General features: G+C 48.1%; 1 protein-coding gene across 2 annotated transcripts in view; it reads left to right on the forward strand.

Annotated features, from left to right (window-relative positions):
• Positions 1 to 12114, forward strand: part of C8H7orf31 (chromosome 8 C7orf31 homolog) — a 46031-nt gene extending 33917 nt beyond the window's left edge. For both annotated transcript variants that reach the window (XM_029070069.1, XM_029070071.1), the window contains exons 8-10: positions 8905 to 9079; positions 9327 to 9418; positions 10961 to 12114. In XM_029070069.1, the coding sequence (XP_028925902.1) occupies positions 8905 to 9079; positions 9327 to 9418; positions 10961 to 11737 (1044 nt within the window). In that variant the 3' untranslated portion in view covers positions 11738 to 12114. The remainder of the gene's footprint in view (positions 1 to 8904; positions 9080 to 9326; positions 9419 to 10960) is intronic.
• Positions 12115 to 15666: the final 3552 nt, after the last annotated feature.

A 15666-nucleotide genomic window follows, 5' to 3' on the forward strand; every position in this document is an offset into this window, starting at 1 on the left:
GTCAGTATTTCACACTGTAAGAGGTAGAATTTGAATTTGGACCCTTGGTCATCACAACTCTGTTTGTTTAGCTCTAGGACTTTGTCAAGTTGTGTAGTTCTACAATCTCCTAAAAAGAGTTAGAGAGCCTGACTTCCAGGAATAAAATGTTCCTAGTTAGGAGTAGAGGAATGAGTGATCCCTTGAGATTCCTTTCAGCACTGTAATTTCTAGGGTTTTTGTTTTTTTTTCCAATTCCCCCCGGTCCATTTGTCTTTTATTAAAAGCAATGCTCTGTCATGTTTCTGCTTGCTTTGCTCCTTCTCTCTGGACACTGGCTACTCTCCAAATGGCTCTGAGCAGCTTATAGTTGTTCCCCACAGCCATCCCTCATGACCGACGTGTGTGGAAGGTTAGCATTGCCGCCCTCCTTTTATAGACACTCAGCTGAGATAAAAGGGCCGTAAGTGACCAGCCCAGTGTTACCAAATCAGCCGTGCGAAAGCCAGCATAAGAATTTGGAGCACCCAAACCACTTGCCGCCAGATTTAATAATCATTTGTTAAGATTATGAGCCCGATGTGGGACAGGGACTGTATCTAACCTGAATATCTTCTATCTACCTCAGAGTTTAGAACGGTGCCTGGCACATAGTAAGCACTTAACAGACACCATTTTTAAAAAATGGTATTTATTGAGCATTTGGTATGTGCAGCACACTACATTAAGCACTCGAATAAAAAGAACAGTGGTGCTTATTCTTATTAGGGTGCTTATTATGTTGAATAATAAGAACAATGGTGTTTATTAAGATTTACTATGCGTCGTGCACTGGAACAGGTACCAGATAATCAGGTCTAATATAGTCCTTGACCCATCCCACGGCTCACAGTCTAAGATGGAGGGAGAACAGAAACCAGTGCACAGAAAAGTTAAGCGAGTTGCCCAAGGACACACAGCAAGCGAGTGGCAGAGCTGGGACAAAAACCCAACCCTCAAGATTATCAGTCCCGTTCTCTTTCCGTTAAGTCAAGTTGCCTCTGCCCTGCTTCTTCCTTTAGCAGCAGATGTTGAAGACTGTGGCACGGAGTGTGAGTAAAAAAAAAAACCCAGTCTAGTTTGGCAAAAGCCAAAGGGACCATGGCCTTTATTCACTAGGGTCTGACGTTCAACGCTCGACTTATCTTCATCTGCTACCCACTCTGTGGATGAAGGAGAAGAAAAACACTTGCTGGACTGGTCGGTCCGGGTTCGCCTCAATCAGCAGCAGACAAGATGTCAGGTTGGAAGGGGGTGACATCCAGGTTAATTCTAATCGAGGTCTGGAGAGTGGGGAGAGACCATGCCCAGCTGGAAAGAACACGGGCCTGGAAGCCAGATCGGAATTCTATTCCCGGTTCCACCAGTAGCCTGCTCTATGACCCTAGCCATATCATTAAACTTCGCCATGCTCCCATTCCTCGCCTGGAAAACAGCAATGAAATCATGCTCACCCCCCCCCCCCTTAGACTATATGGCCCACGGGAGACGGATTATTTCATATCTACTCCAGCACTTAGCCCGCTAGGTGCTTAACAAGTTTTGCCTTACGCTGTCATTTCCGACCCATAGCGACTCCATGGACGCATCTCCCCCAGAACATCCCACCTCCATCTTCAATCGTTCTGGTAGTGTAACGGTAGAGTTTCCTGGGTAAAAAGAGGGAAGTGGTTTCCCGTTGCCTTCTTCCGTGCGGTAAACTTGAGTCTCCACCCTCGACCCTCTCCCGTGCCACTGCTGCCCAGCACGGTTGAGTTTTGACCGGTAACGGATTGCCTTCCACCCATTAGCCGCTGGCTCGACTCTCCTTCACGTAGCCGAGACTGGTAGAGTACTAGAAACTCGCCAGGTGAGACCCCACCTTCTAAAGAGGGACAGAGAACCTTAGGTCACCCAGTCTTTGAGGCGTTGCATTCTACAGTGGAAGCACGCGATAAGTTTTTGTTGTCGCTTGGCCAAAGAGGATCCTCCCCTTAGCTCTCTTCCCCCTCCTGCATGTCTTATACCTGAGAGAAAAGGAGAAACCCGTAGCTCTAGAAGAGAGTCACCCCTCCACATTTCCAAGCGAATGGAGGCTCACCTACCCCTCCAAAAAAAGGGAGTCAACAGTTACGAGGACAGAATTATTTCTCATTTAAAGGCTCTTGGCCGAGATGCTCTGGGCCAACTTCCCTTTAGAGGAGGCCCACAGCTCATGACACATAATAATAATTATGGTATTTGTTAAGTGCTTACTATGTGCAGAGCACCGTTCTAAGCGCTGGGGTAGATACAGGGTAATCAGATTGTCCCACGTGGGGCTCACATTTTTTTTTTAATCCCCATTTTTACAGATGAGGTAACTGAGGCACAGAGAAGTTGCACAAGGTCACACAGCAAACAAGTGCCGGAGCCAGGATTAGAACCCGCGACCTCTGACTCCCAAGCCTGGGCTCTTTCCACTGAGCCACGCTGCTTCTCATAATAATAATGTTGGTATTCGTTAAGCGCTCACTACGTGTGTCCCATGGAGCTCCGCTGAATGTACGCAGGGGCCTGTGGTAGGATGACCACACCGTCCTGTCGTAATTTAGAGCAGCCCAGGAGCCCAGGAAAATTGAGCTCGTGTCTCCCGGTCTGCGAAATACACCGGGGATGAAATTTCATCTTGGGCCCTTCGGTCTGCAGCTCAAGAAAGAAAGGTTCAGTTTGGGGAGAAAACCTGGATTTTTCAAGTCCTTGCCAGACATTCGTGTTGAGACAGTTGTCTGCTTTCTGGCACCACTTGTGTTTCCAAGGAAGGCACGGCACTGTGGGAGTCTATTCATTTAAGCTGCTGTGGGGCTGCGTGAGTTTGCAAAACGCGTGGCTACCCAAAAATTTATGTTGGTATTTGTTAAGCGCTTACGATGTGCCAAGCACTGTTCTAAGTGCTGGGGTAATAATGTTGGTATTTGTTAAGCGCTTACTATGTGCAGAGCACTGTTCTAAGCGGTGGGGTAAACACAGGGGAATCAGGTCGTCCCACGTGGGGCTCACAGTCTTCATCCCCATTTTACAGATGAGGGAACTGAGGCACAGAGAAGTGAAGTGACTTGCCCACAGTCACACAGCCGACGAGTGGCAGAGCTGGGATTCGAACTCATGAGCCCTGACTCCAAAGCCCGTGCTCTTTCCACTGCGCCACGCTGCTTCTCCAAGGTAGATGCAGGTCGTCCCACGTGAGGCTCACAGTTAATCGCCATTTTACAGATGAGGTAACTGAGGCACAGAGAAGTCGAGTGACTTGCCCACAAGTGGCGGAGCCGGGATTCGAACTCATGACCTGCGACTCCCAAGCCCGTGCTCTTTCCGCTGCACTGACTGGATACACCGCACTGTACTAAGCACTTGGGAGAGAATAATACGACCTCGGGGAGCTTACAGCCTAGAGGAGGAGTTACGGTCTAGAGAACTGTGAGTAACCATGTAACCATATTTACTTAGCTAGAGACTCCACAAAGGTCGTTATCAGAACAATTATAAGATCAGGGTCACCAGAATCTTGGAGCCTTACCTTTATCAGGTTGTTGGAATTAATGAAGGCTAGAGTAAGTTTCCGGTCCCTAGACAAGCAACTTGGCTCCGTGGAAAGAGCCCGGGCTCGGGAGTCAAAGGTCACGGGTTCGAATTCCGGCTCCGCCACTCAGCTGTGTGACTGTGGGCAAGTCACTTTACTCCTCTGTGCCTCAGTGACCTCATCTGTAAAATGGGGAGCCGAGTGGGACAACTTGATTACTCTGTGTCTCCCCCGGCGCTTAGAACAGTGCTCTGCACATAGTAAGCGCTTAACAGGTACCGACATTGTTATTATAAAGCAACCAGCTTGACTCTCGGAAGAGCCGGTCGGACTTAAGACTCTCGTCTACGTGCTTAAGTGTCCAGGGCTCTGCTGGCTTCGAGTGCTGGATTGGAGAAGCGGCATGGCTAAGTTGATGGAGCACGGGCCTGGGAGTCCGAAGGATCTGGGTTCTAATCCCGGCACTGTCACAAGTCGACTCTGTCACCTTGGGCATGTCACTTTACTACTTTGTGCCTCAGTTTCCTCATCTGTAAAATGGAAATTAAGATTGTGAGCCCCATGTGGGACAGGGTCCGTGTGCAACCCGATTTGCTTGCATCTATCCCAGCGCTTAGAACAGTGCCTGGCACATAAGAAGCGCTTAACTAATTCCACAATTGTTATTATTGTTTTCCAAGACTAGTGGGTTTCAAATAAGACTCTGCTGAGAGGGGAGGTTTGGAAGCTGGCAGAAGGACACCCAGGCCAAACTCTGGAACATGAGGTCCTTCAGACATTTTCATCACCTGCCACTGAGTCGGCAGTTTCAAATAGATGCTGCCCGTCAAAATTGGAATACCTTTAGATGTTTTACGCACGTACTCATGCAACAACGAGTAACGCGATCTCACCTATTCTTGAAACACAGACCAAACTCAGATGTGCCAGAAATGGGAAAATCCTCTAGGTGCTGAGGCCTTTTTCAGAGAAGCATCGTGGCTTAGTGGCCGGAGGCCGGGCTTAGGAGTCAGAGGTCGTGGGGTCTAATCCCAGCTCCGCCACTTATCAGCAGTGTGACTTTGGACAAGTCACTTGACTTCTGTGTGACTCAGTTACCTCATCTGTAAAATGGGGATGAAGACTGTGAGCCCCACGTCAACTGGATCACCTTGTATCTACCCCAGTGCTTAGAACGGTGCTTGGCACATAGTAACCGCTATACAGAGTACCATCGTTATCATTTTTAGAGGCCTATTTTTCCAGAAACTTCTACTTTGCCCTTCAGGCCGCCACATTGTCTAGCAGCAGATGCAGAGAGTGGTCCACCCTCACCTCTTAGGAGAGAAATCACCCTGAGGTCAGTTTTCCCTTTAAGCAGAAACTCTTTATTCTTAAGAGAGGTTTTTGTTTGCTCAATTGCTCCTTAGAATTGAGTGTCATATCCCTCACGCAGAGCAAGCCTTTTTATATTTCCATTGTGCTACTGTGCTTTTGTACTGTTCTTGCAAAGATTGCATTTCGATTCGTGCCTCTGCCATAAATATCCCGAGCATTTGTTGGTGTAGAAAATCAGAGCAATATAGGGAGGTCAGAAGAGTCGAGTCACTTTTGGAGACTGCTTTAAATACGGGATTTGTTGTCCGGGAAACAGAGTGAGTCTGATTCTCTCCAGTTCCAGCTCAGTTCGCGAGAGTGAAACCAGGCACTTAGGAATGCGCTCTTTGAGGATACTGAGGGGGCTACTCATTGATCTGATAATAATAATAATAATCATGGTATTTGTTAGGCTCTTACTATGTCCCAAACACTGTACTAAGTGCTGGGATAGATGCAAGATAAACAGGTCAGACGCAGTCTGTCCCACATGGGGATCGCAGTCTATGAGAGAAAGGGATTTAATCCCTGTTTTACAGATGGGAAAACTGAGACGTCGAGAATTTAAGTGACACAGCGGGCAAGGGTAAGACCTGGAATTAGAGCGCAAATCCTCTGGTTCCCAGGCCAGTGCTCTTTCCGCTGGGCCACACTGCTTCCGTCCTTGACCCAGAGCACAGTGGTAGAATTCGAAATGGTCCTAAGAAGCTGGAGTGTAACTCCCAAAGTGCCAGAAAAGTTAAGTGACCTGCCTAAGGTCACACAGCGGGCAAGTGATGGAGCCGGAATTAGAATGCAGGTCCTTCGGGCTTCCGGGCCTGTGCTCTATCCCCTAGGCCATACTGCTTCTCACTCTTACACTCCTTCCGCTTTTCTGCATTCCCAACCACCCGACCCACTTCTTTCAACACACATATAGCACCGTACTCTCATCTGTGAATCAACGCCTTAGCGTGGCGGGAGAGTTTGCGTCGCCGATGAAGCTTAGAGCTCTGCCACTGAGAGATATTCTCCCGTCAACGTTATCCGTAACGGAAAGGTCTAAACCGAAGCATCGGACGAAGTCGATTCACCTGTGCTGGGCAGCAGCAGCCTGGGAAAGAGTCAAAGGCGGACCACCAAGGGATCAAAATGTTGATCAGAGACAATGGCAGAGACTTAGGTTTTTACCACACAGAAAAAAATACTTCTAGGTTTTTTACCAAGAAGACTCTAGGGATGAAAATCCACAGGGTTGCTATGAATCGGAAGCAGCTCGACGGCATTTGATCATCACATTCATTCGTTCATTCAATTGTATTTATTGAGTGCTTACTGTGTGCAGAGCGCTCCACTAAGCGCTTGGAAAGTACAATTAGGCAATAAAGAGAGACAATCCCTGCCCACACAGGGCTTATCGTCTAGTGCTATACTATATCACTGTGGTATTTGTCAAGCACTTACTAGGTTCTAAGCACTGGAGTCGATTCAGTATGAGCGGATGGGACACGGTCTTATTTAAGCATTTGCTTAGCCATGTATCCATCTTTCCATTCTCCTCCTCTGCTTATCTAGTGCACTTCATCTGTTTCATTCATTCATTCAGTAGTATTTATTGAGCGCTCACTATGTGCAGAGCACTGTACTAAGCGCTTGGAATGGACAAATCGGTAACAGATAGAGACGGTCCCCGCCCTTTGACGGGCTTACGGTCTAATCGGGGGAGACGGACAGACGAGAACAATGGCGATAAATAGGATCGAGGGGATGAACATCTCATTAAAACAATAGCAGATAAATAGAATCAAGGTGATGTACATCTCATTAACAGAATAAATAGGGTAATGAAGATATATACAGTTGAGCGGACGAGTCCAGTGCTGAGGGGATGGGACGGGAGGGGGGAGGAGCAGAGGGAAAGGGGGGAGAAGAGGGTTTAGCTGCGGAGAGGTGAAGGCGGGGGTAGAGGGAGCAGAGGGAAAAGGGGAGCTCAGTCTGGGAAGGCCTCTTGGAGGAGGTGAGCTGTAAGTAGGGTTTTGAAGAGGGGAAGAGAATGAGTTTGGCGGAGGTGAGGAGGGAGGGCGTTCCGGCACCGCGGGAGGACGTGGCCCGGGGGTCGACGGCGGGCTGGGCGGGACCGAGGGACGGTGAGGAGGTGGGCGGCGGGGGAGCGGAGCGTGCGGGGTGGGCGCTAGAAAGAGAGAAGGGAGGAGAGGTAGGAAGGGGCGAGGTGATGGAGAGCCTCGAAGCCTAGAGTGAGAAGTTTTTGTTTTGTGCGGAGGTCGATTAGGCAACCACTGGTAGGGATTGTCACGTTCAATCACTTAATACAGCGTAACAGTGTACTTAATACAGTGTACTGTGCTCTTCCCATTGTAGGAGCCCAATCAATCAATTCCACTGCTTGATTCTTGTTTTATTGGTCACGAATCCCCCTGATTGGCATCTTGTTGTTCCCTCTGCTCTTCTCCCGCCTTGTCCACCGGCCCGTCTGCCCTCCGTGAATTACTGTCAAGCTCCAATCAGTACATACACACTGGTGACTAGAAAAGTCCCAAAAGCTATCTGTCAGGCAGATGTGCTCACAGTAGAATACCTGGGTGGGTTCTGGGTAGGCTCAAGGACATATGATGATGATGATGATGATGGTATTTGTTAAGCGCTTACTATGTGCAAAGCACTGTTCTAAGCACTGGGGGGGATACAAGACAATCAGGTTGTCCCACGTAGGGCTCACGGTTTTAATCCCCATTTTACAGATGAGGTTAACTGAGGCACACAGAAGTGAAGTGACTTTGCCCAAATTCACACAGCTGACAAGCGGCGGAGCCGGGATTAGAACGGCTATCTTACCGGTACAGGCTCTCGTAATATCCCGGCTGGATTATTGTGTCAGCTTTCTCTCCGATCTCCCTTCCTCCTGTCTCTCCCCGCTCCAGTCTATTCTTCACTCCGCTGCCCGGCTCATCTTCCTGCAGAAGCGCTCTGGGCATATCACTCCCCTTCTTAAAAACCTCCAGTGGTTGCCCATCGACCTCTGCACGAAAGAAAAACTTCTCACTCTAGGCTTCGAGGCTCTCCATCACCTTGCCCCTTCCCACCTCTCCTCCCTTCTCTCTTTCTACCGCCCACCTCCTCGCCGTCCCTCGGTCTCGCCTATCCCGCCGTCGACCCCCGGGCCGCGTCCTCCCGCGGTCCCGGAACGCCCTCCCTCCTCACCTCCTCCAAACTGATTCTCTTCCCCTCTTCGAAACCCTACTTAAAGCTCACCTCTTCCAAGAGGCCTTCCCAGACTGAGCTTCCCCTTTTTCCTCTGCTCCCTCTGCTCCTCCTCTACCGCCCCTTCACCTCCCCTCAGCTAAGCCCTCTTTCCCCCCCCCTTTCCCTCTGCTCCTCCCCCTCTCCCTTCCCCTCCCCTCAGCACTGTGCTCAGCCGCTCAACTGTATATATTTTTATTACCCTATTTATTTTGTTAATGAGATGTTCATCCCTTTGATTCTATTTATTGTTATTGTTTTTGTCTGTCCGTCTCCCCCGATTAGACTGTAAGCCCGTCAAAGGGCAGGGACTGTCTCTATCTGTTGCCGATTTGTACATTCCAAGCGCTTAGTACAGTGCTCTGCACATAGTAAGTGCTCAATAAATATGAATGAATGAATGAATGAATGAATGAATGACCTCTGACTCCCAAACCCAGGCTCTTTCCGCTGAGCCACGCTGTTTGTGTCTTCCGTTCGCTCCTGCCAAGTTGGACTAGAAATGAAGTTCTCTCCAAGAAAGTCGCTTTCAAAAACCACAGCAGTTCTCCACAGGCACAGCAACTAATTTTAAACTGGGTTAAAGAAGCAGAGCATCGATCTTGTGTCGGGGGAATCAGATCAATAGTGTTTCGGCATCTTCCTCAATGCAGACATTTGGAGCCTTTTCTGGGGGAAAACCTTGAATTCTATTAATATTATTCTATTAATATTTTCTATGAATAGAAAACCTTTCTATTTGTATTATATTCCAGCTTCCTAAATTCGTTCAGGGAAGCAACCAGCTATTCTACCCCAAACCACCTAAAGCTTTGGCTCCTAACACCAATTCAAATATTTGGGACCCCAGTTTCCTTGCAAGAGTGGCCAACATCCAGAGAAACCTGGAGCGAGCCACTTGGATGACAACAAACAAGCGTAATTTCACAGGTATTATTTTCTCTTTCTTATAAATGTGAGCGTTTTGAAGGATGTGGTTCCACAGCTTTGTCCTCTCTCTTTTTTTTCAATTCTTTATCCAAAGTCATTGAAGAACTGATGGGGTGGAAATGTTTTCTGGGGATGGTTGTCGATGCTTTTTCCTTGTAATCTGGGGAAGTGTTCCCACAAGACAATTTCGATGTTATTCATTACTTTTCCAAGCCAAAGAATAATGGCATGTAATGTTTCCATTAAGGTTTGGGGCCCATGAACCCCCTGGAACTGGATGATTATCATGAAAAGGAGGTTGCCAAGTTAACTGGAGAGAAACGGTTCGACTCAGAGCCCGTAAGTAAATACAGTCAAAACTCGATTATTCGAATAACTGTGAATTTTTCCAGCCCCCTTTCTTTTTCTTCTTGATTTCTCTGACTATGAACTGTTGGGCTGTTGAGAGACAAAGGGGAAGTTGCCCCATTTCAAATGCCCTACCCTACCACACTAAACTGAGTGAAAATGCATTGCCAGAATCAGATATTGTGAACGACAAGAAGATATTTTCTAGTCAGTCGTGCTTCTGCTCTAAGGTAACCGCTATGATTTCTCCTCATCCGATCAGTTTTCGGAATAATTGACGTAGGTAGAAAGTTTGAATAGCAATTTAAATGGAGGTGTTAATCGGTGCTAGCAAATTAGTGTCTACTTTGCATTTTAAGCAATTATCTATGCATTTGGATGATGTTGGCAAAGGCTTTCTCCAATTATTCTTAATAAGTGAGAGTTGGCTGTATTTACTAGAGGTAAATCATCAAGCAGCTTAGTGATTACAGTTCCTTCTTATGGACTGAGTGGTGTGGATTCAGAGGTAGAGTGAAAGGGTAGGTCCAGCTCTAAATTATTTGGTATTCATGACAATGATTTAGTTTGAGGCCAGAGCCTCATCCCATGTAAAAGTTTAAATGAGAAATTACTATTTTTACCAGGATAAAATACAGTGCCCCAGAATAATTGCAGTGGTCTCTTCAGAAAGAGAGAGCGGAATGGGAGTACAGTGTTGATGCAGATTCCCGAAGTGTTTTGCACACAGTAAGCACTCAATAAACACCACTGATTGATTGCTCGATCGATTCCAGAATTAGAACCGGACAGGATGAATTATGTTTTTTTTCCGTATGCTCCAGTGAGCTGGAGGAGAGTCTTGAGAGTCTTACCGTGAAGAGTACACCAATCTGATGATAAGGGTGGTACTTATTAAGTGCTTACGCTGTGCCAGGCACTGAACTATAATGTTGGGTTAGCTACCCAATCTTCAGCTTGGACACAATCCCACATGGGGCTCCCAGGTTAAGGGGGAGGGAGAACAGGTAATGAATCCCCCATTTTACAGATGAAGAGACTGAGGCACAAGAAGTTGAGTGACTTGCCCAAGGTCACACAGAAGGCAGGAGACCCAGAGCTGGTCTCCTGACTCCAGTCTTGACCTCGTGATCCTCAGTCTATTGTCTCAGCTTTAGGCTTTCATGACCTAAAATCCTGAGACGGTTTCTTATGTGAGGGGAGGGTCTTTGACCCTTTCAGCAGCATAGCCTAGCGGCTAGAGCACAGGCCAGGGAGTCAGAGGGTCATGAGTTCTAATCCCAGCTCCGCCACCTGTCTGCTGTGTGACTTCGGGCAAGTCACTTCGCTTCTCTGTGCCTCACCTCAGCTGCACGCCGGGGATTGAGACTGTGAGCCCCACGTGGGACAGGGAATGTGACCAACCTGACTAACCTGTATCTACCCTACTGCTTAGTTCAGGGCCTGGCACATAGTAAGGGCTTAACAAATACCGTAATTATTATTATCATTTACTTGCCAGTCTTATTCCTGTCCTATTTTCCGCCCCCTCAGAAAGAAAAATCCCACCCGACCTTCTCCCGACCAAGACCGCTGGAAGGGCGCATCGCCCGCCTGCTTCAGGGCCGGCGACCTCATGGGTCAGAGTCACGAGACAAGCCGCCCTCCCGCCCGGAGCGCACCCCCGCGCCCCTGGGCGTCGTCCAGGCTACCACTCCGGGGCCGGGGCCGATGGAGACGAGCACGCCGTCCGGCGTCGAACGCGGAGGGCAGATTTCAAAAGCCGACAAGGAGATCAAGGAAGTACCGCCACCCCGGGCTTTCTCTCGACTCCCACCTCTCCACGATCAGGTGGTGTTTTATGAAGTAAACCCTTTCCCGAAAATCACTGACACCTGCCAGACAGAGTCTTTGTACTGGAGGCAGCTAGCGGTGAGCCCCGAACCCATCTTCTGTGAAGATCTGAAACCCAGGCCTCACAGTCAGTACCCTGTGGGCCAAAAGGCGGTTCGCCTTAGCAAGCCGGGTTTTCCGGGGGACCGAAGAGACCAAGGAGTCGCCCATTTAGAACCCGTTTCCAGTCCACTCCCAGCCCCTCCGAATGCCGGGGACTTGGAAGACGAGCGAGACGCCGGACCCCCCAGGATCAATGCCGAGGGGGCTCGCCCTCAGACATCCTTGATGGAGCGGCAGGATTCTTTCTCTAAAACGGACACGCGCAGACGCTTCCACGAATCGATCCAAGAAAGCAAAATAGACCTCAGGGATAATCATCGTTTTGGGAGGAGATACAGGTTCTACGGCTTCCATTCATTTTATTTCCATAATTGATATCTACTCCCGTGTCCCTCGGAAACTTCACGGCTGCAAGGGGAGAAAAAGAACCGAATCCCCTGCTTAGGGTTGCGGCGCTCTGAAGACCGCTGGGTTGCTGAAAACCCTTGCCCCTGCCGTTTCAAATCAAGCAGTCTTGCGCGTTAGTGGATCAGAAAAAAAGCAGTGTGAAAGGTTGAGAGGTTAAATTAAATTTCCAGGCACAGCACAGGCCGTCTTGGAGTCACGAGGAGGGACAGAGCACTGACCTGAAGTCCTAATAAAAAAGAAGAGGTCACTAGGGATTCGTTCCCTACCGACCTGAAGAACTTCGGCGGCATCGTTGGGGATGACGGGGGTTTTGCCAAACGTATCGCGGAGGTGGATCTCTGGCATCCGAGCGTGTGTCCGCGTGTGTGCGCCTACGTGCACTGGGGTGGTGGAATTGGGAGCAGAGGCGATGAGATGGGGAGAGTAGTTTTGCCACTGTGGTACGGGTGGAGGAAGAGGTGGTTTGGACTCCGGCAGGGCCGCGGGGAGACGTGTCCCCAAGGACATACGGGTAAATGAGGGAATGGCCAAGTTCCGAAGACTGAGGAGGCCTCCACGGGGGAGCGGGTAAGGGAGGCGAGTCCACAGAGACTAACGTTTGAAACAGCCAGCGTGGCTCAGTGGAAAGAGCACGGATTTAGGAGTCAGAGGTCATGGGTTCTAATCCCGGCTCCGCCACTTGCCAGCCGTGTGACTTTGGACAAGTCACTTAACTTCTCTGTGCCTCAGGTCCCTCATCTGTAAAATGGGGATGAAGACTGTGAGCCTCACGTGGGACAACCTGATTACCCTGTATCTCCCCCAGCGCTTAGAACAGTGCTCAGCACATAGTAAGCGCTTAACAAATACCAACGATATCATTATCATTAATCCTCAAATGGATTCTCTGAGATAATAATGATAGATTGTTACGTGCTTACTATGTCCCGAACACTGTACTAAGCATTTGGCTAGATACAAGATAAGCAGATCAGACACGGTCCCCGTCCCACATGAGGCTCACGGTTGAAGTAGGAGGGAGAACTGGCATTTAAGTCCCACTGTACAGATGAGAAACCTGAGGCAGAGAGAAATGAAGTGTCTTGCCCGAGGTCACACGGCAAGCAAGGGACGGAGCTGGGATTAGAACTCAGATTGGCTGACTCCCAGTTTCTGCTCTTTCCGCTTGGCTGTGCTCCTCCTAGTCACTTAATCAGCGGTATTTATTGAGCATTTATTGTGTACAGAACACATCTGGGAGAGTACAGTGCAGCAGAGTTGCCAAACACAATCCCTGCCTACAGGGAGCTACGGCGTACGGAGACGGCAGGGAAGAAAGACATTAAAATGATTGAAATGAATCCTGAGATTCTGCTGTAACGATGCTCGTTTCTGAATCGCAGGTGAGAAAAATTTGTGGATGAGAAAGAATTTGTGGGCATCTTTAGGATAGCTCGAGAGTGGCCATTTGTACCAGAGAGTCCAATTTCAGCCGCTCTGCCCCATGCCCAGATTTCTGGGGGTGGAGCAGTCAACAGCAAAAGATGCTGCTACGGAGCATCGTAGGTTCTAGGCAAATTCATTCATTCGATCGTATTCATCGAGCGCTTACTACGTGCACAGCACTGTACTAAGCGCTAGGAAAGTGCAATTCGGCAACAAAGAGAGCCAATCCCTACCCACAACGGGGTCATAGTCTAGAAGCAGCAAGACGGGCATCAAAACAAATAAACAGGCATCGATAGCATTAATATAATTAAATAGAATTATAGATATATATACAGATCAAAATAAGTAAACAGGCATCAGTACAAATAAATAAAATTATAGATACGTACATACATACGCAAGTGCTGTGAGGCGGAGGGGTAGAGCAAAGGGAGCAAGTCGGGGTGATGGGGGAAGGGGGAGCTGAGAACTCAGTTTGGGAAGGCCTCCTGGAGGAGGTGAGCCTTCAGTAGGGCTTTGAAGAGGGGAAGAGAGTTAGTTTGGCAGATGTTAGGAGGGAGGGTGTTCCGGGCCAGTGGTAGGACGTGGGCCAGGGGTCGACGGCGGGACAGACGCGAACGAGGCCCAGTGAGGAGGCGAGCGGCAGCAGAGGAGCGGAGTGTGCGGGCTGGGCTGGAGAAGGAGAGGTGAGTGAGTAGGAGGGGGCAAGGTGATGGACAGCTTGGAAGCCAGGAGTGAGGAGTTTTTGTTTCACGCTAAGGTTGATAGGCAACCACTGGAGATTTTTGAGGAGGGCTCTGACATGCCCAGAACATGTCTGCAGAAAGATAATCCCGGCAGGGGAGTGAAGTACAGACTGAAGTGGGGAGAGACAGGAGGTTGGGAGATCGGAAAGGAGGCTGATGCAGTCATCCAGTCGGGAGACATGGTAGCGGTTTGGATGGAGAGGAAAGGGCGGATCTTGGCGGCGATGTTGTAAAGATGAGACCGGCAGGGCGGATCGGATGCGTGGGGTGAATGAGAGAGTGGAATCAAGGATGACACCGAGATGGCGGGCTTCTTATCCATTATGAAAAGTCACACTAATGTTAATTGTGGGTAACATGCAGGAAACACTTTTTTTAATGAATTAGATTCCTTTCACACATTTCCCTCACATCTTTTTTCCTTAATCTGATAGTGCAATGCATTCTGAAAGTAAATGAATAATGATACTTCATTAATATGTTCTTACCAATAACCTAATAGTCTCTCACTTATTTAATAACTACCCTTTTAAATTTTATACCTATCTATACACGACGTCATCCAAAACTCTTCTCGTGTCATCTACAGGCAATGTTAATTGGACTTCGGGAAAAAAAAAAATCACCTCTCCTACGTCATCCTGTCTTAAACAGAATATAATCGTATTGGTTCAGTAGACAGAGGCTGATGATTATCTGACTCGACAAATTTCCCTGGAAGGACTTTGAGATTTCTTGCTCGGCGCTGACCGAAGCGCCGTAGAGCAATGAAACGGTATTTTGGTTATGATAAAAACCCGTGGGCTCAGCACTGAGTCCGGCCAAATCGACAGCATTGAAAGGTTCGTTAGAACTCTGGTCGCCAACCAGGAAGAACGGTTGTGAGTCTTTTAATATGTTCAGATGAAATGCCCTCCTATAGCTCTACTCAGGATTATTTCATGGCTCTTGAGGATTTGCTGCCTTAGGAAATAGGTTAAAAATAAGCTCCTCCCTATACGTATGCAGGCATGTGAATTCCACACCAATTTCACAGCCAAGACACGAGGGACAGAGACTGTGTCCTGCCTGATTAACTTGTACCTATTCCACCGCTTAGTGCAGTGCCTGGCACATAGTCAGCGCTTAATAAACACCATTAAAAAATTTTTAAAAAGAGACCTGTGTGCAAGTCATGGCTTTTCTGCACATCCTCATCAATCAATCAGTGATATTCATTTATTCTGTGGTATTTGCTACGGGCTTACTACGTACCAGGAACTGTACTAAGTGCTGGGGCAGATGGAAGCTAATCAAGTTGGACAGGTCTGTGTCCCACATGGGGTCACAGTCAATCCCCCATTTTACAGATGAGGTGACTGAGGCACGAAAAAGTGAAGTGACTTGCCCAAGGCCACACAGCAGACTCGTGGCAGAACTGGGATTAGAATCCAGGTCTTTGTGACTTCCAGGTTTATGCACTTGCCGCTCAGCCTTGCTGCTTCTCTGTTGAGTACTTACTCAACAGAGAAGAGAATAGAATAGAATAGAATAGAATAGAATAGAATAGAATAGAATAGAATAGAATAGAATATATCGTATACTATATGGTCATATATAATATATTTGTATGTAATATAAAATATAATATAAGTATATGTTATATGCTATATAAATAATTATATAATCTAATGGTATTATTATTATAATGATGATGATGGCATTTGTTAAGCGCTTACTATG

This window comes from Ornithorhynchus anatinus, chromosome 8, assembly GCF_004115215.2.
Source record: "Ornithorhynchus anatinus isolate Pmale09 chromosome 8, mOrnAna1.pri.v4, whole genome shotgun sequence".
Classification (NCBI taxonomy): Eukaryota; Metazoa; Chordata; class Mammalia; order Monotremata; family Ornithorhynchidae; genus Ornithorhynchus; species Ornithorhynchus anatinus.